This window comes from Callorhinchus milii, unplaced genomic scaffold (genome assembly GCF_018977255.1).
Source record: "Callorhinchus milii isolate IMCB2004 unplaced genomic scaffold, IMCB_Cmil_1.0 Scaffold20, whole genome shotgun sequence".
NCBI classification, from domain to species: Eukaryota; Metazoa; Chordata; class Chondrichthyes; order Chimaeriformes; family Callorhinchidae; genus Callorhinchus; species Callorhinchus milii.
In genome coordinates this window covers 3,697,656-3,722,847 of record NW_024704761.1, presented here as the reverse complement: position 1 = coordinate 3,722,847, position 25,192 = coordinate 3,697,656, and the positions used below count along the sequence as shown (strand labels likewise).

Genomic DNA, 25,192 nt, shown 5'->3' with positions numbered 1-25,192 from the left:
ATTGCAATTTGCCACTTCAGTGTATTTTTTGTTCACTAAAATCTCACCAAATGGGATTTTGAAGTACTCATTCCCCAGCACCATATTGGTTTATCAATAACATGTGTGAAAGGAAGTAGGAGAGGGGAATCAGCGCTGCAAAATGTAGTAATTTTCACAGCTCATTACCTAGTTGTAGCTAGTGGCGTTCCCCCAAACGATCTCATCAAAGTGAACTGGCGAGCGTGTACCTAATTGGCATCTCGCTCAGATTTCAGTAAGTGGCAGCATGGCGATGTATTTGGTTTGTAGCTATTTTAGCTCCAAAGCGTGACACACTGAATCACTTCTTGGGCCGCTGGGCTGCCCATTGCGTGAAGGGATGCAGTCTTGTAATGTTGGAGCAGGATCAAATGAAGCTGGCAGATGAATTATTTGACGCAGAGCGCTGCTGTGTGCCAGAGAAAACTGGTGGATTCTGTCTAGAAAAAGAACATGATGTGCAGTGCAATTTGTTTGTGAAATAAAATTACATTTGGGATTTCAGACAGGATTTTCAGAATAAATTACAATCAAGCTCCTTGCTTTTTTTTTTGCCCCCTGTGCTGAAATATAAAATCCAGTCACTGTTCTAATGGAGATTTTTACGATCTCACTTGCCTTAATCACCAATATTTAGTAGAGAAACGTGCTGGTCCATCAATTTGCTAGTGTTTGGACAATTAATTAGATAACAGGATTTTATTATCATGCATCCAAACCTGTAGTTAGTGAATTGGTTCAAACAACCGACTTTATCTCCAATGTGCATTGAAAACGCATGGAGTCTTGTAGCTCAGTGGTTAGAGCGCTCGCCTCGCAAGTGGGAGACCTGGGTTCAATTCCCGGCAGGGTGAAACCTTGGGCAGGTTTCCGTACTCCACACACCTGATAATAATCCCTCAAGAAAAAAAAACAATAATAAATTGGTCACTTCAATCCACGACTGTTTGTGGGATGCTGCCGTGTGCAATTGGCTGCCCCGTTTCTCCCACAAATACACAGACAATTCACTTTACGGTATGTTCTGTGAAGCGCTTTGAGACATCTAGGAGACGTGATAAGGTGCTATATATCAAGTGCCAGGATTATTATTATTACATGAGCAGTCGTCTTGCTCTGCTAGTGATATCTAGAGGTAGAATCTGTATTGTGTCTTTTTTCTTATTTTAACACCAAAATGTGTAAACGTTAATGATTTTAAAAAAATCACTGAAACAAATTAGATATTATCATCCTCCCAGAGCTAGGAATTATGTTAGGTTTATCTTTGAACCTGACCTAAAATTGTTTCAAAGTGAGATCCTTTGGAGTTCTGATTAGTTTCTATTCGCCTGGGTTTTTTTAAAAAAAAAATTAACTTGTCAGTAAAATAATGATGGAAGTGAAATCGAACTCCAAAACAAAATACTAAAAGCAGCTTGTGGTCACATAAACGTTGATTGCAAAAATCCTTTGGTAATGAAGGAAAAACATAATGAGTAAATATGCTAAATGAAAACTCCTGGTGTGGCCAGATGGATGGAAACAGCTCCTGTGGTTACTCCATGCTTGCTTCCTCGTTGGTGGTGATGTTTGATGCCGTTAATGTCAGTGAATTGAGGGGACTCCTGAGCAGTAGCATTGATGGATTGCTGCTGAGCACGGTGTGCTTTGCTGCATATATCTTGGTGTTCAGAGTGCTGCTCTGAAACCTGAGATGACATTACTACCTTGCAATCTTCCTCGGCCCTCCACGGCCCTGCTCCTCCCTCCCTCTGTGACCTACTAACTCCATATCTCCCTGTCCACTCCCTCTGCTCAGCAGGCTCCAGCCAGCTCCACTATCGGCAGTGGGGTCTTTAATCTCTCCAGCCCCACCCTTTAGAGCTCTATCCCATAGTCCCTTCTCCTGGCTCCCTCCCTTGCCTCCTTCAAGGCATGTCTCAAGATCCTCCTCTTCGGCTCCCCTCCACCCCTCCTGATCCCAATCCCATGCTTGGATCCAAATCCCTGACTGTCCAGCGCCTTGGGACGTCCTCCTGACGTGAAAGGCGCTGTAAAATGTAATTTGTTGTTGCAATCTTGTCTACTTGTATTATGTTTTATATAGTATTTAATGTGAAATTTATAGGTGCATTAGTTTGCTTCTGAGCTTTTATTTAAGCCAGTTATAGGCGATGTAGTAGTAGGTTGCACTTTGCAGTTTATACTGGCTATCTGGACTGAAGGACAGAAATTCGATGGAATCTGCAGGTTCTGTTGATTTTTAGTGACTGGGAAACGATGCCACTGATAAATTAAATGCATAAGAAAGGAAATCACAACCCATCAATATGATCTGTAGCTTGCTCAGAAGAAATCAAAGATGTCTTATTCCTCTCTTCCAGCATCTATAGGAAAGAGAAAATTGGCTTGTTCTGTTTCTTTGTCTGAGAGCAGTGTTTCACTGACAGAATACTAGCAAGGTTTTATTTTTTATTTTTAAAATGTGCTTGTCAAATGTTTATAAGCAAGAATGTTGCCTGTCAATATGTCACCTATAAGAATTGATGTTTAACAGTGGTGTGAGTTTTGTGAGTGACATTTAGTGTGTTTTACAGGTGACATATTGTTATACCACTGAATAAGTAGTATTTTTGTGAAGCTGTAAATTCAATATGTTGGGTTTTATGAATAGCTCATAGTTGATGCAAGAAAAGGTGTTTGACATGGAAGAAAGTTGAGCTTCTTCAAGGCAGCTTTTGCAAGAGAAAAGTTGTGGGAGTGAAATTTGAGATCAGAGGAGATAGTGAGATCAAGAATGTCAATTGATGAAGGAAGATGAAGAGGTAAGAGATGGTAGCTCTTAGTTGTCCTCCATAACCCTGACAAAACTGTAGTTGAAAAAGCAAGAGAAACTGAGTTTCAGTGTCCCATCAAAGGATATCAGAGGTTCAGCTCTGTCCTGTGAGAGGGCCGAAGGTTGGAGCTTGTTGTTGGGGTGTGATCTGTAAGAAGTTGGTGAATGTAGAGCAGAAAGAACTATAGTTTAAGGGATATATGCATGCGACCGCCAGGAAGGTGTAAGGCGAACTAGATGGATCTTGGTCTTTTTTTGTCTAGCATTTCTGATGTTCTTCTATGTTCTTATGTAAGAACTAACGACCTTGCAAATCGAGTAATTTGAGAGGAAGCACGATACCAAAAAAACTTAATGTTGGACAAATTAACATTTGTCTGAACTTGGAAGCGGTTATTTTTACGAATGACACAAACTGGATTCCAAATGAGGGCTGAAGTTTGGGTTTATTCCCGAATGGGAATCAGTTTTAAATTGATTTTAAATCTTAGACCAATTGGTCTTACTGGTCAGACTTGGTGGGATTTCAGGTGTCTGGTGTCACCAGTGTTTCTACTATTTACAGCTCTGTAGAGCAAGTCTCCGATTCATTAAATAAATACAAGGCCATCTATTTCTTAATCTACAATCGCATGCTTATTTCAATGAGTTTAAGTGCATTTTTATATATATATAATATATATATACACACACACAAAACTTGTGGTAGTGTGGTATTTGTTGTTATTGCCAGATCACGGAGTGGACGGTAATTCTGATCAGTTAAACTATGAAATGATGTATTTAAATATCACGTGTTATGAAAGGTGCCTGGTTCTTTTACCCTCTTTCGTTTGCTCATTCTCTCTCAGCTGGTGGTTCAAACCCCTTCTCCCCTGGATATCTGAGCACGAGCAGTAGTGCCAGCAGCACCCTGGGAAGCCCTGACAATGATGAATACATCCTTTCCTTTGAAACCATAGATAAAATGAGACGAGTTAGTTCCTACAGCTCCTTGAACTCCTTAATAGGTAAGACTCCAGGTTTTAGACCGTTCTCCCAGGAAATGCTCTTTGGTGTTGTTTATTCTGTAAGAGGACAACTGTATTCTTGGTTGATATCAATTTTTACTGAGGTTGCTTCCTGCAAAATTAAATTGACAGGGTGATGGTATAAGGCGAAAGAAAGATTCTTTCACCGTTCCTTTCTTGCCAAACCTAACACAGTAACTAACGTACAGGATACTCAAGGGCAAGTCTGATGAGAGCACTTTTTATGGATTTCTCCTCTTTCCCCTCCCTCCCCTCCACTTTCAATTTTATCTGTGTGGCACTTGAATCCTTTAAAAGCAAGCTATCACGCTTTTAAGCACACTTATTTTGCTGCATGCTGTGTTTCTCTTTTTGCTACATTGCTCCTTCCCCACCCTCCCTCCTAGTGATCTCACACCCTTCCATCCTGCATCCTTCCTCATTATTTAACAGGTAATACTTGCTTAATATCAGCTTCAGCACATGTTGTTCTAAGCTACTCATGAAACGATAAGATTCTTGTCTTCAATAAGTTGCAGCGATTGCTAAGGTTGTGTTAATGTGCGTGTCTGCTGTGCTAATGGTTTGCTGCGATTTAAATAGAGCTGTTTTACATGTTACTGTATCGGAAACAGTGAAATCATGGAGTACTATTGTAAAGAGGGTTATTTCCTGATCAGAGCAAATCTGTACAGCCCCCTTTTTTAAAAAAAACTCAACTTGCTGATAAGTACAGTATATAGCAAATTTATACGTTTCAGCTGCATCCGGCTGATAAATGTCGGTGACAAATTAAAAGATACTTCCACTGAATTTCATTGATCTGTTTTTTTTTCACTTTTAATTGCATTTTCCAACAGGACTTAAGCGTACGTTTTTAATCTGAGCATTACAGGGTTTAAAAACCTGCGTCTAGTTTTGTTTCCGATCGTTGTCCAAAGTCTCCAGTGACTTCAGAAATTATATGGGATAATGCTCTGTTTTGGTGTCCTGGGTTTCTAACTGCTGCCCCAGTGCTGCCTATGTTGTAGTTGTTCATAGTACCTCTGGGGGGCACTGCTGCCTCCAGGAGTCGGAGGCAACACCTCTCCAGGTGGTTCTGACACTTTATAATAATAATAATAATAATAATCCTTGCATTTGATATAGCGCTTTTCACGTCGGGAGGACGTCCTTGATGATTTGCCGAGGCTGCCGTTGGTGGCAATGCTGCAAATGCAATGCAAGTGAAACGTCTTCTTGCCCACGTATTATTTTCTGAAAGGTCGTTGCTGCGTTATAGTCTAGCATGGTGCACGAGAATAGTTCTTCTCAAAGAGGAGAAGTCAGCACTGGGAATCATTCCAGTAATGTTCCTCTTATGAAAGGAGTATGTCAAACGCAAGGATTATTAGGATTAGGATTGTTATTTTAGAGTGTGTATTTTTTTCAGGGCCTTTGCAACGCGGCCATTGGCTCTGGTTGCCAGTGGACTCGAGTGAGTTGGTGTGGGCAGCCCAATAAAGCAGGTTATTGCTTCTTGCCTTGTGCATCTTTCCTGCGGACCTTGACTGCTGGAGATATGCACACAACTTGACTTTAAAGGCAGCCATCCCCGCCAGTCTCTTCTCTGGAGTGCTTCTGAAAAGTCTTTTATGCTTCCTTTTCAAATGCATCCAAATATGGCTTTGCAGTTTTTTTTTCCTTCCCCACCACCTATTTTTTTCGCAAGTACTTGACGTCAATACTCCAGTTTCAGAGCATCTTTTTCCCCTGTTCTGTTCTTTGATCATCTTGATGCCAGTCAGTGCCAGCAGCTGAGCTAAGAAGTTATGTCTTGCCACTAGGCTTTTCAGCAACAAGACACCCATCCACAGTAATTGTGCTGCTTTCCTCATGCAGCAAACTTTCCAATCTTTTGAAGAGAGCACATTTGACATTTGAAAGACTGGGGAAAACAATTCTCTGCCAGCCCCACAAATTCCCCAGCTCGTGGCGTAAATCTCCAATTGCCACCTAGCCTTGACATAGAATTATCACTGGTACGTTAAAGCAAACTTTCAACAACGAATCTCCAAATATTGCTTTAACAGGTGATATTCTAATTTGGGACATTGACTGGCAACAAGGCATTGACCAAATGCCATGATGGATCTGCCGTGTCCTTCCACGGAAAACCATCACCCTGCCTAAGGGTGTCCAAACCAAGCTGAGATTTCCATGCATCCCACCTATACCTGGAAATTCCAATCCACGACTGTCCGTGGGACAGTGCTGTGTGCAATTGGCTGTTGCGTTTTGCCCACAAAATATACAGTCATTACACTTTACAATATCTTTTGTGCTTTGCGACGTCTCAATGACATCAAATGCAAGTATTATTATTGTTATAACTATTGCTCCTTGGTTTCTCTGGTGAGAAAATGCAATCCTAGAATTAAAATCTGATCATCCATTATTATATTGTCAAAGATGCTTTAGTTCTTGATTCCTGTGTTAAGAATGGCTGCTGTTGTATTGGTTTCACTGATGAAGGTTGCTTGCGATATGACTTTGTGTTGGAGATGTAACTGAGGGAAACAGACGTATCTTGATATAATGATGTGTTTACTGGAGTTTTAACATTGGAAACATAAGTGTAGGTAAGCACCACATTATTGGAAAAAGAAGATTTCAATGTTCACACTGTGTAAATATTCAGTTAAAACTAAAACAGAATGCTTATAAAAACTACAGAGTTTTATCGGTTTATCAAACCCTCTCACTGTTAAACCAGGTAGTTTTCATATAAACCAGACAGTTTTCATATAAAAGGATTTTTTGTTTGAAAGAAACTTGCAGAACAACAGTCAGTATTGGAGCTTGAATCTAGTCACTTTTCCCTCCAACAAAAGGCAATTGATAGCCTTGTAACAATGACTGACAGTCGAGCCTTGGCATTTCAGATATTCTGCAATGAGCTGCATTAATCTGGTCTAATTACTTCCAATGACATCCCAGTGGTAGCAGTTGTGTAACTACTATCGATTTTTTTCTTGCGTAAGGCCAACAAAAGAGCTTTCCGCAGCTTTGAGCATTTCCGAAGTTGCAGAGGCCAAACTTGGCACTGATTGACACCACAGAAAGCAGAGGTCAAAGAACTCGTCTGTAGGACTGGAACTCACTGCACAGGAACACTCAGACAATGACTGAACGACTTGGCATTGAATGGAATAGTTTATAAAAGTAACTGAATGAGGCGGTACGGTACATGATGTGCCACAGACTGCTTGTGGGTTTAACTCCTGCAAATTCAGATTTGATAGATTTGTCAGAAGTGTTTCTCCACTGGTGTAGTCACCCCAGTACATGGCACCTGCCCATCCCCATTGTCAGAAAAACTTTGTGGAGCGGGCCAGTTGCTAAATAAACCCTTTTGAGCAAATGTTTGAAGCTACAGAGGCTGTTCCTTGCAGGATATCTGAAAGGCCAAGGCTTGACTGTCAGTCATCGTGACAAGGCTATCAATTGCCAGCCTCTGAGTAACATGTTTATTCAGAGCATCCAGCAGAAGAAATAAATATGTTACTCTGGCTGGGCTTTAGTTATAGTGGACACTTGTGTATTTCATGCCGAGTTTATGCTGCGGTTTGTTGCAGCCTTTTCATCAAGAAAGTAAATATTTCTTGGTACTCTGCTCCAGGCTCCCTAATAAGTGTCGAAAAAGCCATTGAAGATCTTTGTGACCGTACGATTTATTAATTGCTGCACTGAGAATCTATGTGAGAAGCTTCTCTCAGATTGTGTCATAAGACGACTAAACTCCTCACAGGACTGCTCATCTGTATGTTTCACGCCTGGTTTATGCTGCGTTTGTTGCAGTGCTTTCATCAAGAAAATAAATACTTCCTGATGTCTGTCCGAAAATCGCCCTTCTGAATCCAGTACTTTTGCCTTCTTGTGCCTCTGCCATCACGTATCTGAGGGTAGCGTTTTGGGCTTATTTTTGCTGTTCTCATCAGCATCTTTTGTACCACAAGTGCAGTTTTGAGTCTCTTCACAATGTCATCGTTTAGTATAATTTATTCCTTTAAAACCTGGGATGAGTTTCCTAGCTTCAGGGTATGTGCATAGAGCTGCCTTGCCCTGTTATTTGGCAATAGACTTCTTGATTGTTTATGTAAATCGGTTTCTATACATCTCCATCCTGGCTTGATATAATAGCACCACAATATAAAGCTGTACTATTTTCATGTAAACTTTCCCAACCTGTAACATTCACACTTCTATTTGTATGGAAATATCAGTAGCTCAATGAAAATGGAATTTTTTTCTTTGCACTTTGAAAGCTGCATACATTTAGATTTTTCTACCTTATCTAATCATGTTCTATTGAGGTTCACAAATAGAGTTGCTCTTATCGGAAGTGAGAACCTTTTTCAAATTATGTACGATTGTTCATTGACATATATATTTAGTGCGGCTGGCAGAATATTTTTTACTATATTTTTTATTCCTTCACTATAGCATTTTAATTGCTTTGCCACACATTGCATTATTACAGACTCATTACCAGTTGTTTGCTTTCTGCATTTTTCATACATACCCCAAGGCATCAAAGTAATTATGTGCTGATAACTCTATGAGTGATGCATTGGGTCAAAATCTGTTGGGTTGTAACTAGAGCAAAAGAGACTCTGCTCCGAGCTCTCGACTAATGAGTTCCCTAAAAGTGTGGTAAAAGCCATTGAAGATCTTTGTGACCGTACAATTTATTAATTGCTTCACTGAGCATTTAGGTACAAAGCTCCTCTCAGATTGCGTAGAAACTCGCTTATGTAAGACTATCCACTAGTTACTCCACCAGACTATTCACCTGTGATGCTCAAATTGTGCATAAATTTGCTTATGTCTGTCATACAGCATTTTACAGGCACCTGTGAAGATTTTGATCAGCCTAGTTATTTATTTCAGGCTGCAAAATCTGACTCCCAAAACATTACAGACAGAATTTCTAATGAAAGAAAGGTTCTGGATTTATTCGCCTCGGTTTTTTGCACGAAACATTGATTAATGAATAATAAAGAAAAATGTCACCTGAGTTAAAGAGGATTTTTATTTTCTTTTAAAGGTGTTTCATTCAACAGTGTCTACACTCAGATCTGGCGAGTCCTGCTTCACCTGGCTGCGGATCCCTTCCCCGAAGTCTTCGACCTGGCTATGAAGGTGCTCAACAACACAGCCTACAAGGTACGGTGCAGAGCAGTGATGTCTATTTCCCCCACAAAATACACAGTATATGCTATAAAGCGCTTTGAGACGTCTCTGGTCCTAGACATTCCTACTTGAGCGAGGACAAAACCAGTTTGCAAAACAGTTTGACTCAAATAGTGATTGCAATCTGCCCTCCTCAAAGTGACATGCTCACTGAACCAGCCTTGGTGTGTATTTGTTTATGGTAGTTTACAGCTGACAGCAGTCTTTTCTTCACCAGCAATACATATTTTACCGGCCTTTGGCTGTGCATGAGTGGGGCGCATGGGCGTACATTATAGTGAGCAGTAGCGCTGTGTGTGTACAGTCTATTGTGGCGCCTGAGCATCTTGGCTGCTGCTTTGAAAGTAGAAAGCCTGTCTCTTGAGATACCAATGCAGAAGATCAGAGTGATTTACAATTCAGAGCTGTGGGAAGTTGCAAGCAGTTTGACTCATCTGTCTTCCCTTGCTCGCATGGGTAGAGTTGGAATTCTAAAGCCAATGAATCAGTAACAAGTTATTGTGGGGAACAAACGTTTGAATTTGAGCAGCATTTGTTTAAGTAGATTATTCATTTGAACTTTGACATCGAATACACAGTAGCTGTTGCAGAATTTATTGAATTTCAAATTGTCCATGTGAATGATCAGTAGCTTAGGCAGTGTTTTGCTGCTGCTCGTTCGTTACGCTTTGAAATCCGACTGTTTTCTCCCCGGCTTGTGCATCATCTGCAGCCTGGCATGTGCTCACCCACTCATGCTATGACTGAGTAGCTGTGGTGGTTCAACAGCAATCACCTAGCCTTGGTGCTGAACTGGACAGGCTGGGACCATCTCAGCAACCTTTGATCTCTGTTACGTAAGCTGATTCTTACTTTACGATTGGCCTTAGCATCCCCTCAGCACACCAAATTAAGTACATGGGAGGCAGCTGGGCATTGATTCTAAGCTGCAGCTTTACTTAAAAATCGATTCAACGACCACAACAACAACTTGCATTTTTATATAGGGCTCTTCACGCCGGGTAGCGGCCAGGAGCGCTTCAGCAACTTCTGATCAAGTGGCTCTTTGCTTTTGATACGGTACTAAAATCTGCATTGGTCATTGGTCCCCCTATTAGTGATGGGAATGATGTGGAATTTGCCTTTACCCACCAGGCGCCAGGGCAAGCTTTGCTTGGACGTCTTATCTTAAGGCTTTCGGAAAACTGTTGTGACTCTATTAGTGAAATCTGCAGAGTAAAAGCTAATTTAGTTGCCTCGAGGATAATCATTCCATCTTCTGTTCTCTGAAAATCTCTCGGAGAAAGAAGATAATCATTTCAGTCTGCCCGGGCTCAGTGAATTTCAACGGATGATCAAACTGAACGGCAAACCTCAAGCTCAGGTGCCTAGAAATTACGCTGCGACTCGTGATATTTTAACCGCTTGAAGGTTGGCGACTGTCTGCGGGGAGACATTCGATATTCAGCTGGATTAAAATGTGAAGATGCAAAGCAAATGGCCGGAAGAAAAAGCCACAGGTGTGGAGACGATTTGGGAATAAGTGTGTGTTTATGTGATAAAACACAGCGTAGAGCTGTCCGTTCAGCACCACTTCAGCAAAAAAGTTCTGAATTGATTTACAAGGATTGTAAATGCTTGAATATCAGTATTAGGCGTTTAGTCCTTAAACTTGTCATGTATTGGAAAGAAATACCAACTACTTCTGGATTTTCATCAAATTCTAGCCTTTATGTACAACCAATCTACTTTACCTTTTACTGAGGGTGGGTGCAGGGGTAGGGAAACGCTTAATAAACAGCTTAAGACATCAGCTCATAAGCTAGTTCTTGAATGTATCCAAGGTTGGAGGTTTATTAGTTGGTGTCTGGAGGCTGACCGACATGTGGAACTAATCTTGGCAGATGACGACTGACCAGCTGCCAACATTTTTTACCTCGGGCATCCAGTGAGGAGAAAAAGATTAATGAAACTACTCCGACAGCTGGAAAAGCTCTGTGAAACATCGCAATGCTTTAGTGGTCCGGATGTATGAGCATGTTAGTTCAAGTTGTGGGTGATGCTCTGTTGGGCATAGTTGAAACACACAGAAAGTCTCTTACATGTGACATATTTCCAAAGCATTGCACACCACAAGGGGTCTGCCAGATTGCAACTCCCACCGCAGTCTTTGAAATTGTTATCAATACCCCATGAAAGTACTGAACACCGTCCTGATAGTCACATACACCTGACATGCCTCACCCCCCAACCCCCTTCACTCCCGTGTTTTGCCTACAAAATATAGTCAATTAATTTTACAGTATATTCCGTGAAGCGCTTTGAGGCGTCTCAAAGACGTGATAAGGCGCTATATCAAATGCAAGGATTATTATGTCCCAAACTATATTGTATCCCGAGATATTAATAGGAACATAAGTGGCTTTATGGCTACTGTATATTGAAACAAATGCCCACTCTGTCCTGTACCAACTTTCTTCAGATTGTTTTTAGAGCTACTGTATGTACCACGGTTTATTGAATCTCTGGATTTTATGTCTATTGAAGGGCAGGCATGTCATGTAGCAGGCACTCGCTTCTAGGAATTTTAGTCATAAATTCTCCCGGGACTATATTAAACATTAAAATATAGCGCAACCAATCAATATACAGCGACACCAATGAATTAATATACCACAAGCAATACATCAATATAAATGAATACAACCAATAAATCTATATGTGGCGGTATACAAAGAAATATCTAGTAATTTTAGGTTAACATGTTTCAGATCACTCGCTTGGCCATCTGTTGCACCTGAAACCGCTGGAACTTCACTTGAAATTCCACTTCTTGAATAGTTTAGTTTAATGTGCAGATAAACTGGTTGGTCGGTGAGAGTAACGGTGTCCAAAGTTGCCTAGATTGACTTTGCAGAAAGCTCTTTGAAAATATACTCCTCTGAGACCCTTGGTTGAAATGAAAGATCGTGGGATCCAGAATTGAGTTATAAATTAGAATCGAGTTCTGCACTCGAAGCAGAAGGAACTTATTGATGATAATGTGTCCAATAGAAATCAGTGGAGTTCCCCATGGACTTTGTGATGACATTTGAAGTAGAGCACGTAAGATTAAAGAGAATGGTCGGAGGACAGACACTCGCCTCATTTGATGAGGTTGGATTTGGAGATGAGATCTTTACTTTGAGAAGGGATTGTGATTTACCATTGAGGAAACCACAAACTAAAAGCAAGAACAATTTGACACTGAAAAGTCATTACCTAATAGAACAGATTGCTGTGTAGCTTGGTGAGCGCAGGCTCATTTAATAAGCAATATGTACGGATTCCTAGCAATGCAGCGATAAAGGGAATTTACCAAGTTTGAAGCAGCTGAAATTGTACTGAGTGGGACTTGTGTACAAGCTACAAACAGTGGGAAATTGTTTGGCAGAAAATGAAACAAAAATTAGATTGATCGCTCAATAAAAAGCAAAATGGCACAATTTTTGTACAAAACGTAAAATTTCTAATTATTTTTTATTTAAAAAAAAGCCTTTTTAAAATTCTAACAAGGTATTGTGATGAGTTCTTAGGCTATATTCTGTCAAAATTGCTTAGCGAAGAATGCGTGCAGTACAGAATTGGAACACGTTGAAGGCAATTTAGTGAAGAGCTTCAGACGTGCTTGCTCACCTCATCTTTCCTGAAACAGAAATTGTGTTTTTTCTGGCACTGAATGATTTATAAATGCATCATACATTTAGTTTGAGAAAGTTCTCTCTATTATTTTTTGCCTCCCTAAGAAAACCAGTGCTGATTGTCATTGATGATCGAGGTTTGGGGAAGGTTGGGTGAAGGAGGGTCCTTCTTTTTTCCCGCAGTTGATGAAAGTGGAATTGCTAAATGCAAACACTTATTTTCATACGGAGGAGACGTTAATGTTTCACATGGCAGCGGTACATCGGGCAGTGAATATAATTTTTTTTGACAACTTTCTGTTTCCCTGTAGGCTACCATGAATGCAAGACCTCAGCGAATCTTGGATTCTGCCTCCCTTACTCAGTCGGCTCCAGCCAGCCCCACCAGCAAGGGAACTCACATTCATCAAGTTGGGTAAGTCATCAACAAGAAGGAAACTACGCTAGGGCATTGGCAATCCTTCACCTAATCGGGAGCCTTCACCATTAAACCAGCGAGCTCACTGTTCAGATTCCATGCTTCACAAAATGGCCTTCCTAAGCCACTTTGTACCAACATACATCTCCAGGAACGAACAAGACACATTCCTCCCTTGTCTCTGTCACTGCCACCTGTCTAAAATCGCCACTTTAAAAAAAAATAATCTCACTTTCTATTCTTTCCCTGTGTCTATTCCTTAATGCTTAATGTTTTTACTGCTCAGGTGCTTATCCAGTTCCTTTTCAAATGGATACAACAACAACTTGAATTTATATAGGGCTCTTCATGCAGGGTAACGTCCCAGAGCACTTTCAACCACAAAACATAGTCAATTGACTTTACCGTATATTCCGTGAAGTGCTTTGAAGACGTGGTGAGGCGTTTTATCAAATGCAAAGATTATTATTATTGAGTGCTTAACCCAAACAGTGTCAATGTAAGGTCATTATGTTGACCATTTTCCAGCAGATACATCCTAATTCTGGTCTTGAATCTAAAAGTGTGATAGAGATAAAACTATCTTGGGTGTATATTTCTTGAGTGGCGAGTCTCTGTATTGTACAGGATACTGTCTGAATTATCCAAGTTTGGATTTCCCATGGTTGATAAAATCTGATTGATTTGGGTTTTTATTTCTGCTCTGAAATTGGAGACTGATTTAGGACAAGTAAGAGTTTACTCGTCCCTGACCTGAAGACGCTGAACTCAGCTGGCACATAGAATTCATTAACATCAGATGCCCTCTACTGCTTCCCCCCCAGTGGCTGTTTCTGATGCAATGTTGATAGACTGTTGAGCCAGGGGAGGGGGAATACTCACAGCTGAGCCTGATCCTGTCTTTATCCGATGCCTCCGCATGGACACGTTCCAACAGAATTAACCGGATTGTGATCGGAGGACAGGAACCCTAGCTCAGCTTTCCCCTCTGGTGCAGCACCCAGGCACGAGGCCAGATGGAAGTCACTCTGCGTCCTTTGTGCTGCTCTTAGCTGAAATCAACCACCTTGGCACAGGCAGCAAATGAAACCTGTGACCTTCCCGGTCCAAAAGGCACCAGCTTTCCTAACAGGGCATCGAACTTTGTAAAATGTTATTTCAAGCGGATTGCTCAGCGCTGACAAATTTTTAGAGATTTTACCTGGAAAACATTGTGTGTTTGTCCAGTCGATTTTCAACAATTTGATTTACCTAAACACTCAAGTTATACTTTTGATAAGAGCTTTGTACAAACATTTCCAGTGTAGCTGCAGGCTATATGGTATTATTTTAGTTGAGCTGAACAGTTGTGTTAATCTTGACATCTTGAGCTCGCCATATGTGGACAGCATGACTTATAGTAAAGTAAATGATTGCTTATTAATTTAGCTTAATTGCAACCCTTGGGTACATTTCATTTGAATAGCAAGGAACATATCGTGTTCCACTAGTCTCGAGGTGTCACTGTTCATCAGCATTTTCCAAAACACGTCTTTAATTAACTGCTTTAGGTTTGGTTAAATATGCACTATTTGCAGTTGTGATGTTTAGAACAACAACAAATTGCATTTCTATAGCTCCTTTCACATCAGGAGGATGTCCCACGAACACATTTTGTTGCGAAATACAATATTCTTCCATTGGACAAAATGAATGGAGTGTTGTTTGGAACAAAAGTGAATCTGTATATTGGTGCGAGGGAGTTAGGGGTTCAGGTGATGGTTTCACTTGGGTTAAGCTGAACGGCCACTTGCGGACCCACATCTGTTTATTTCTAAGGTCATCGTGTCAGAAAAGTGCCATTCCTTTTGGGTTGAATTAGGTGGAAAAAGCAGAAACCCTGCCTTTTCATTTATGCTGCTGGGAGAATGACAGTGTGGAGCATGTGGGTGGAAAGAGAGTGAGTCAGATTTATACTTGCCAATCCACATTGATTCCCAGTGGGACTATTTAACATTTGGTTTTGGAGTTCAGTGAATGTGCAGCTCAGCTGAGCTTTGAAATTGGAGATTAATTTTGCAATGTCGTTAAAATGGCGGCCACACTATTTATTCTTCCTGAGCTTTGCAGCATCGTAGGAGATCCTGGTCATCAGGTGAGATGTTAAACCGAGCTTCTGGTGGACGTTAAAGATTCTTATGCTGGTCGAGAAGAGAGGGGAGTTTTCTCCTTGTGTCGTGGCCAACAATTGTCCAGATTAATTGGCCATTCACTTCTTGGCTGTCCGCGGAACTTAGTTTCGTGCAAATTGGCTGCTGCGTTGTTCTAATACAGGCAGTCACTACACCTTACAGCAATTTATTATCAAGCACTTTGAAACACTTGATGCTTTAGATGTCTTTGTCAGTAGATATCACACTCATTGGTTTTACTGACTCAAATAGCTAAGAACACTTAGCATTAGACAATTTTTTAAAAAAAAACGTGTGTTGCATACTGACAGCTTTTCGTTCGTTATTGATTGAAAAATAATTTTTCCGTTACCCTGGGTCTGAAAGGTTTAAAAATCCACACCTCCTACATCTCCATATGATTTCACCCGTGTGATGAATCAATTTGGCCACATGGCCTGTAAACTATCTCTCCGCAATGGTGGAGAGTTTATTTCAATTCATGTAGAAAGTGTGTAAACCTCAGCTTTCTGGTGTAGGTGAAATTACAAAATGTGAGATGGGACTCGGAATTGGATGGTACAGGCAAGATTACATATTGTACCCTTAATGGGAGGATTGGAACCTTGGAGTTTCCCTTTAAGATTGCAGTGGTGTTTTCTAAACCCTAAAAATAAAATAAAAAGTTTGGAATATTCAGTGTTATCCGAGCGTATTGTTGACTGAGACATGTTGCCAGGATTTTGCACTTACTCATGATGTTCCATAATATTCTGCCTTGTGTCTTGGCAGAATGCCTTTTGTAAAAAGAGTGGTGTTTGAAAACCGTAGAAATGAAAAAAATCCCTTTGTCCTTGAGCGATTGAACCTCATGGTCACCCTTGGCCTGCTCATGTGAAACAGTTAATCAAGTAGCTGAGAAGTGGCTTTCGCTTTCAAAGCCCTCCTCGGCCTTGGTCCTGCCCACCACTGTGACTCGCCAGCTCCTTACTGACCTGTCCGCTTCCTCCGCTCAGCGGACTTTGTCCTGCTCCATGTCCACTGCCCTGCCCGCTCCACCATCGGTGGTCGGACCTTCAGCCTTTCTGCCCCCAACCTTTGGAATTCCATTCCACAGTCCCTTCACCTCGCCGCCTCTCTCACCCCTCCAGCTCTGTGTGTTGGTGTGCCGAACTTCAAGGTACATTCTCCATTAAACTTAACACTGGGTTCAATCCGCTGAGCTTTGCATTTCTCTTCTCTCTAATTATGCTCTCCAGAACAGTCCATTTAACCGGACTTAGCATTGATTTATTTGAGGCGTCTCTACGTGGACCTGAATCGTTTGTAAATGAAAAAGCATTAATACAGTATTTGTTTGTGTGTTCCAGAGGTTCACCTCCCATACCCAGTACGAGTAGTTCCAGTCTAACCAACGATGTGAGTAAACAGCCTGGCCCCAGGGAGTTATCAGCCGCAGCCTCGCGACAGGGAATTGCCACTACAGTAGTAGGGGTGCAGTACACTCCACATTCCCATCAGTTTTCCAGAACACGCAAGATGTTCGATAAGGGACCCGATCAGGTAAGAAGCTTTTGTTGGGTTTGCTGTTGCGTGGAAGGTAACAAACTTGAAACAATGGAATAAATGAGCACTTTTTTGAAAGTTCAAAGAATAACCCTCAAGTGAATCACAAAGGTCTATTTTAGAATTGGTGTCTTGCCGTTGATATGAAGTTGACGTCTCAACAGTGAGTGTGTAGAGTGCTGTTCTCTGTGGACAGTCACACATCACGTGCATTTATATGTAAAGAATACCACAGAGTAAAGGTCTTATTTTAAGTTATATCAAAGGGGCTGAAATATATAACTGGAAGGATATTGAAAATGATCCGAAGAAGCAGGCGTCGTGAATGATTGCAAATGCGACCTATGGGAAATGCAAGGACTTGAGAAGATTATTTTTTTTAAAAAAAAAGATTATGACTTGGGAGAGGCAAAAGATCAGCAGGGCAGAAATACCTTTTTTTATTTAAAACTAATTCCAACTGGAGAGAGTGATTTGTTTTTTAACCTTGTGCGCTGGTGTAAGTCGCAGTGTGAACGAGCTGTTCAGTATAAAAGAGGTTGCATTTCAGAGTGCGGCTGGTTCATGCAGAGACTGATCACGGTGAAATTCTCCAAAAGTGTTGACTGAATATCCAAAATACTCAAGTGCTGCCCTCACAAAACCAGGGCCTGCGTTGATGTTATGCCTGTTTAAAAGAAGGTGTCCTTTTGCTTTCAAAACCTATTCCTTTCTACACTGTGCTGCAAAACAGAGTATAGCCTTGGCCTATATGTGTGATCTCACTGCCAAGGCTTTGGCTGATTCTCTAACCCTTTACGATGATCGAAGAGAGGAATTCTCAGCAGCCCGGTGAGCCATCTAGCCAACACTTAATTTCCAATTCATTCCCCAGATGATGCTTGCCATTTGGTGAGATTGTGAGCTCTCTTGTCTCGGTGTCGGTTGAAGTGCCATACACTTTCAGTTTTACAATCTATGGGAAAGGAAAAGGGACAGAGAGGGATAAAATTGCACTACTCACTCAACTATTGTTCATTATAACCTGAATTTTCTGCTTAGTTGATCAGCTCATTTCTCCAGCACATTTGAAACGTGGCAAACATTTATTTTCGATATAAGGAATATCTACGGTGAAAATAAAAGCCTTTCCTACCATTATAATAACTTGTGGGACACTGCTGTGCGCAATTGGCTGCTGCTTTTCACCCACAAATATATAGTCAATTTACTTTCCAGTATTTTCTGTGAAGCACTTTGAGAATGTTTCAGTGACATTGCAAGGATTGTATATTATATATTTTTTATTATTATTATTGAGACATGTGTTCCATAATGTGCCTCAACATCATTTAATGTTTGTGGGCCTGGATCTCACAGCCGTTTAGAACCGAAAAACAATGAAACTCTTGATTTGGGATGTTTGCAGTGGTCTGACAGAGGGATTTCAATCTGGGCTGTGATCCAACCTCGGAGCAAGAGGTGAAGGGACATTAATAACTCAGCACAATTCCTTTTGCTTCAAGTACTGCTCGTATTTGGCAGATCAAGACAGAATTGATCAGTTCTCCACCTGGAGACAGGGAAAGAAATTAACATTTTGAAATTCATTTGAATAATATTTTTGCCCTCTGTTTATTAGCAGCTTCTGGCTCCAGTGTTTACTTAAAAAAAAATTGCTTGGTGACTGAGATTGGAGCAATATTTGGAAATGGATCAACAATAAGATCTGATTAAAACTCGTCGAGTCGTTCTTGGACTACTTAGAAAAAGAATTGTAGAATTGCAGTGCACTTGGGCTGTCCTTCACCATGTCTTAATATCACAGAGTGAGTTGCTTATTACCTTTGCCAGGAACAGTCGTACATATGTTCCAAATGAGCCCACACGTGGCTCAGAGAAATGACACATGGTCTCAGTGCTCCACATTTGGCAGCTTAATATTTTGTGATGGTTTTAGATTTGAGGCAGTCTGTGTTAGACCAAGGGTTGAGTCTCGGGCTGTGTTATTTTGATTTTGTTTATGGTCGTACTGTTCCAAGACTATTGCAGTCGAGCAGTCCCAAGTCTTTACAGTGCCTCAATGGCACACGAACGGACAGTGTCGGTGACCGCATCCCATACCGAAACTGAGATAACTGCTGCATGTCAGAGAAGCAAGCCAGTCACAACACCACTTTCATGCTGTTACTATGACACACACACAGCCAAACTAGCGGGGCTTCTGTCAAGCAGCCACTCTGTAATCCTATGCCTGGAGCTTCATTGTTAATGTGTCCAGTAAATACTAAATCTTATAGAGACAACGCTTCTTAATGTAAAACTATTTAACTGAAAGCAACAGCGACAAATGACATTTGTACAGTGCCTTTCACGTCGGGAGGATGTCCCAAGGCGCTGGAAAACCTATGGCAACATCCCCAACCTTTGCATCTTGGGCCGTTTTCTTTGAAAATGCCTGACATACTGTAGTTAATGATCATGTCTAGTTTTCCCAATCAAAGCATCAGTTTCGTCCATTGTAAATCAGTGTTGCTATTTCTTGATTTAATGAACAGAAATGTCAGTCAGCAGGTCACCAGGGTATAATAGTATTAAAATTTTAAATGGGACAGTGCTTTTATTTTTTTTAATATTAAAGAAAATCTCAGCACGAGGGAAGGACTGTAGCAAGTTCAGAGCTGAGCAGAAATCTCTCAACCTTTGAATGAAAAAGTTGGCACTTAAGGCACCAAGATTCCTAATTAATTTAATCACTGTGTGTGTGTGTGTGCGTGCGTGTGTCTTGTCTGTGTGTGTTTATAGCGTGTGTTTACAGTGTGTACATGTGTGGTTAAGGGACTAATATCCAGTCTTGCTGAGTGTCTGGTACTGGTTGCTAGGACAACTTGGCACTAATGATGTTACCGATACAGCACTCTGACCCACTACGGCTACTAATGAGCCTTTTTCTTTTACACTAATAAGAAGTATAATTGTCTAGCAGACCCAAATTGATAAGTTTACAATTTTAAAGTATAAAAAAAAAGAAGTTGAGTGTTTTGTAGTCCTTTCGCATGTTGAATAGCTAACAGCAGCTTGCATTCCATCACCTGAAGTCGTCATTGATGATTTGGTGGCAGTGATCTGATGCTACGTTTGGCTAACTGCAGAGACCATGTTTGAACAAAAAGTAGCTTGGAGAGAGGTGCATGTCAGGGCTAAATGGGATTATGAAACTCACCAATGCTCTATCACCAAGAAATCTACGTCAACCTGCCTCAGTTGTTAGAACCCTCACCTCTGGGTCAAAATGAGGTATGTTCAAGCTCCACGTTGGGGCTGTTGGCTCACCGTCGAGGCTGATGCAGAACTGGGGAAGCTTCGCATTGTCACGCACGCAGTTGTTTGGTGAGATGTTATCTAAAGTTCCGTCTTGTCTGTTCAGGTGGACATTAAAAGATCCCACAAACAATACTATTTGAAAAGAGAAGAGAGGGTGTCCCAGTTTCCTGGACAACAATTCCCCCCCTGGTTAATAACTAGTTGTTCACTTCACAGCTGGTTGGGGGACATTACTGGGCCTAAATCAGCTGCCCTATTTGCCACAAATGCGCAGTCACTGACTGCACTTGACAGAAAATCTCTGTCATTCGCTTTGAGATGTTTCAACGTTACAAGGCACTATATCAAATCCAAGGATTATTATAACAATCTTCCAAATAAATTAGTGATTCATTTCATGGTTGGTTGTTGGACCTGCAGCATACAAATTTGACTGCTGTGTTTCCATCAGCAGAAGACAAGGTGTCGAAATGACCATTTTTCTTAACGAGGGTGATGGTTTTAGAGCGTAATTAACAATAAGGCCCATGTAACTGTAGACATGTGCTTTGGCTGCTGGTGGATTCTGTGCTGCCTTTCATCATTCAATGAAAAAAGGCTGCAGTGCAGTGCTAGCTGTGGACATGTATACACTGAGGAATGTGTTGTTTATTGAGTGTCTGTGAATCAAATAATGAACTAACGGCATCTAGGAGTTTTCAGAGAAATAAACACTAAATTCCTGGGCTTTTACTTTATTTATAACCCGTAACTAGTTCACAGTCTTTCCTTTTCCAGTTTTTCGAACCGTTTCTGTGGGTTGTGAGAGGAGAATAAATTGTTGCTGCGTGTTGCTAAGTTTGGTACGAGTTTATGTTCAGTTAAGATTGTCTTGCTGAAAGATGAAACTCTTATATAATAATAATACTTGCATTTGGTATTGTGCCTTATGTTGTTGAGAGGCCTCAAAGCACTTTGCAGGATTTATTGTAGAGTGGTTATGACTGCGCAACATGCAGCAGTCCACATACAGCAGTGTCCACAAACAGCCCTGAGTGAGTGACCTATTTTATTTGTGGGATTGTTGGCCAGGACACCGGGAGAGAGAAACTCCCTTCTCTTTTCGAATAGTTCTCTATGAGCAGGCAGATGGGACCTCGTCTCATCTGAAAAACGGCACCTCCAACAATGCAGCACAGCCATAGAGTGGCATTGGAGTGTCAGTTTAGACAATGTGATTCCAGATCCCGAAGTGGGGGCTTGAACCCACAAACTTCTGACTCCGAGGCGAGAGCACTGCCACTGAGCCAGGCTGATGCACGATGTGCAGGTCTTGTTTAACCCGGTGTTCAACGAAAAGAGGCCTTTAATTGTAGAAGCTCGGTACAACTTGTGGGGTGTAATTCCAGCTGGTTTTATGTTTCCAGACTGTCGAAGATTCAGAGGATGGAGTTGGACATAAAAGCTTCATAACGACCACTATGCAGACGGGCTACTGTGATTGGAGTGCAAAGTATTTTGCGCAGCCAGTAATGAAGGTAATCAAATGCTTTTAAAGATCGCAGATTAACATTGATTTCTTGTTTAGGGCTGGAGGTACACAAATTTACTATCATGACATTAGTTGTTCGATTTGCACCGGGCTAAATGTGGCCCTGGCGAAGGAGAGCCACAGTATTAAGAACATGAACTCTTTCTGGGAACTGCTCAGATCTGCTGCCCAGAAACTAGGTGGAAAAATTCTTTGACATCGTCCCACATTGGGATACACTCTATTAATAGAGCACAGTCCTGGTGGAAGTGGGTGAGAAAGGAACTGCTGGAAATCCGTATCTGAAAAGCAGGCTGGTGCTTCAGGTGAGGTGGTGGCTGTATAGGAAAAGACAAGACAGACCCGGCCAAGTATTTGGAAAGAATTTAAAAAGCGACTCCACACGCAACAAGGCAGTTGATGATTCCATTATCAGAACACGGCAAGCAGACAGAGGGATCATGTGGGGAAAAATGCAGGCGTGAGAGGCTGAACACCTTTCACATCAGGAGGAATGGGGGCAAGAAACAAACTGGATGGGGGTGGGAAAAAGAAGTAATAAGTTGAGGGTTTGGGATGTAAAAGGCCTGAACCCTGAGATGCTGTTTCCTCACGTTTGTGTTGGAGTTGGCTGGTGACCAAGGTTGAAGAGGTCAGCGTAGGAGGCACAGGGAGGTCTGGCGTTAATAATTAATATAATTAATAAAAAGAATGTGGTCGGGATTGAACTTTTCAGAGGTGAAACATTACTCATGAGGGGGACGGGGGCTGCTTCCAACATAATGTCAAGGGTAAGATAACCGTTTAAACCTCTATTGAAGGGAGCCCAAAAGAGAAACTGAAATGGAACAATAAATGTATTAAAAAAAATCCCTACACCATCCAGTCACTGCAAGGTTTAGTTTAAATGGATCCAGAATAGCTAAAGCTCCACCGATTTTAATTCATTTCATGTTCTCCAAGTAGCACAGGAATGGGACCTGATTAACGATTTGAGAAATCCCTGAATCTCACCCGTTCACGGGAATGGCTCCCCGCAGATTCTTTGCTGAGGAATACTGAAATAAATGGTGGTGGCGAACTCAAAGCCCAACTGGATTTTATCTGATCGTAACTCTCTCCTTGCCCACTGAAAGTACGGGTCTAACATCACTTTATGTCTGTGTAATGATATTTTAGTCACAGGCCCTAAATGTCAGTCACATTTCATATGATGTACTGTACAGCGCACTGACTGGCAGGAGAACTAAAGTAGTTGGGAGCAACAGGGATTGTAACAGTAAACTTTATGCTGCAGAAACCCCTGAGTTCTACGTGTTAAAATGCTGAGCTGGTATTCAGAGGGTTGTACCGTTGAATCGCAAACTTCCCTGACACGTGGCATCTTCAAATTATTCCATTAAGGTTTTGTGATTAGAGTACGTGGCTGCTCTTTCATAAGTCTGCGCTGTCCTTACACACAGTGGATTCAACGGTGAATTTATTTCAATATCACCAGCAGTTTTAGGTTCTACCTTGACAATTGGGGTCCAACTTGCAGCCTGATTTGAGAAATTTATTTAGTGTGGATCTCCGCCCCCCCCCCCAAATGGTTCTCACAGCTGATATCTGTGAACATTAACTTATGTTGTGGATCATGCTGCTATTCAGGATAGCAGGATCCCAGGATTCCCCCGTGTTTGAGGGCAGGGGGGAGGCACGTCGGGAGCATTCACATCAATGCTAAAGCACTTTCTAAGTTTATGTTTAACAATCAAGAAAAAAAAAGCTCAGTGAAGCCTCTTCATATGTTATTGTGGGGGCGGTTGAGGGTGGGGGGGGGATAACGGCTCTCTGAGCATTAAGGCAGATGAATGAAGCTTCATTTCACTAAAACGTCTTGGCATTCCATCTCGTGAATTGGCTTTATTTGTTATATCTATCTCACTCTGAAGCAGTCGAATACTAGCGTACTCCATGCTGCTTGGTTCAGTTTTCGTACAGTTGTGCCAGCTGTGGCTGAAGCACTCAGGGGTGTGGGGAGGTTTAAATAAAACCAGTTTATTGGTTTTCTCCCAACATACTGAAGCAGCGCAACGCAGATCTAATAATTGGTTCTCACTGAGTGGGAGATAGAAGATGTAAAAATCTATGGTGTGTCATGATCCTAATCATGTAACACTGTTTCAACGCCCACGTTGCCTTAGGAGTTCACAGGCAGCTTGCTAATGGAAGAAGAGCTGTGCGTTATTGCACAGAGTTTTTTGAAGTGGGGGGGTGGGGGGGGGGGAAGAAAAAAGATAGGACTGACTGTCTATATTATCCTGACGATAAGTTACTACATAATGAAATGGTGCCGTTATAATGAGCCAATTCAGTCCAGCTCAGTTCCCCCCCGTGAAATGAAAGGTGGTGTTTTAGGAAGTGGCGATGCGTGGCCTTGGTACGTGCAGCGTGAGATGAAAGCAGCCAGGCTTGGATGGCTGGTAGCACGTGCGTTTGAGTCTGGAGGTTGTGGGTTCAGGCATTGCTTTGGGCTTTGATCTCATGACCTGGACCAAAAATTGTATGCAATACTGGGGGAGCGTTTCAGTTGTCGGGGGAGTCATTAAACCAAGTTCCTGTTTGGCTGTTACCTGGTGAATGTTAAAATAATAATAATAATAATCCGTACATTTGATATAGCACTTTTCACGTCTTCTAGACGTCTCAAAGCGCTTCACAGAATATGCTGTAAAGTGAATTGACTGTATATGTGTGGGCGAAACGCAGCAGCCAATTGCGCACAGCAGCGTCTGTCCCACAAACAGTGGTGGATTGAAAATGACCAATTTATCATTGTTTTATTTTGAAGGGATTATTATTAGGCGAATGAGGTAAGGAAACTTGCCCAAGGTTTCGCCCTGCCTGGAATTGAACCCAGGTGTCTCGCTTGCAGGGCGAGTGCTCTAACCGCTGAGCTACAGGACTCCAAGTCCCGTAACTATTCAAAATGATAGGGAGGGGAGGGTGGGAGTATGGAGTGGGGGTGGATTCCCACAGAATAAGAGGACGCCTTTGATTTCTCTTCTAAGTCAGCTAAAGAATAAAGTGTCAATTAAAGTGATGATCCCTCAGTGCTTGTTTAGACTGTACATATGATTGTATATGCATAGGTATATGTGTGTGTATATACTCCAATAAAAGACTAGATTGTTCTTGTCTTAATATATTGTATTTATTCTCTTCTCTCCCCCCCCCCCCCTTACCCCTCCATCCCTAAAAAAAACAAAAACAAGGTAATGTACATTTGGAGTGTTTCAGTATTTGAATCACGCTTACCAACAGAAGGTTGTATTTGTTGAACTAGAGTTGTCATTATTTCGGGTGATTTTAGGCTGGGAGAAAATAGTTGCTTCACTCAACTTGCTCGTATTACGTGAGCAAACGTCATCAAGTTGCTGATGCCTCAGAAACATCTTATCCTAAAGATTATTTTTTTAACAGCTTGTCAATAAATAAGCGAGGAAATTAATTGTGGGGA

The 25,192-nt window shown here is 41.5% G+C and overlaps 1 protein-coding gene across 3 annotated transcripts in view; it reads left to right on the top strand.

The window, feature by feature from the left end:
* rptor (regulatory associated protein of MTOR, complex 1) overlaps positions 1–25,192 on the top strand; it is a 132,599-nt gene that overhangs the window by 78,859 nt on the left and 28,548 nt on the right. For 2 of the 3 annotated variants that reach the window (XM_007888667.2, XM_007888665.2), the window contains exons 20-24: positions 3,691–3,849; positions 8,939–9,057; positions 13,055–13,158; positions 16,682–16,874; positions 21,587–21,697. In XM_007888667.2, coding sequence (XP_007886858.1) covers positions 3,691–3,849; positions 8,939–9,057; positions 13,055–13,158; positions 16,682–16,874; positions 21,587–21,697 — 686 coding nt within the window. The remainder of the gene's footprint in view (positions 1–3,690; positions 3,850–8,938; positions 9,058–13,054; positions 13,159–16,681; positions 16,875–21,586; positions 21,698–25,192) is intronic. The other variant, XM_007888666.2, reaches the window with a different exon arrangement.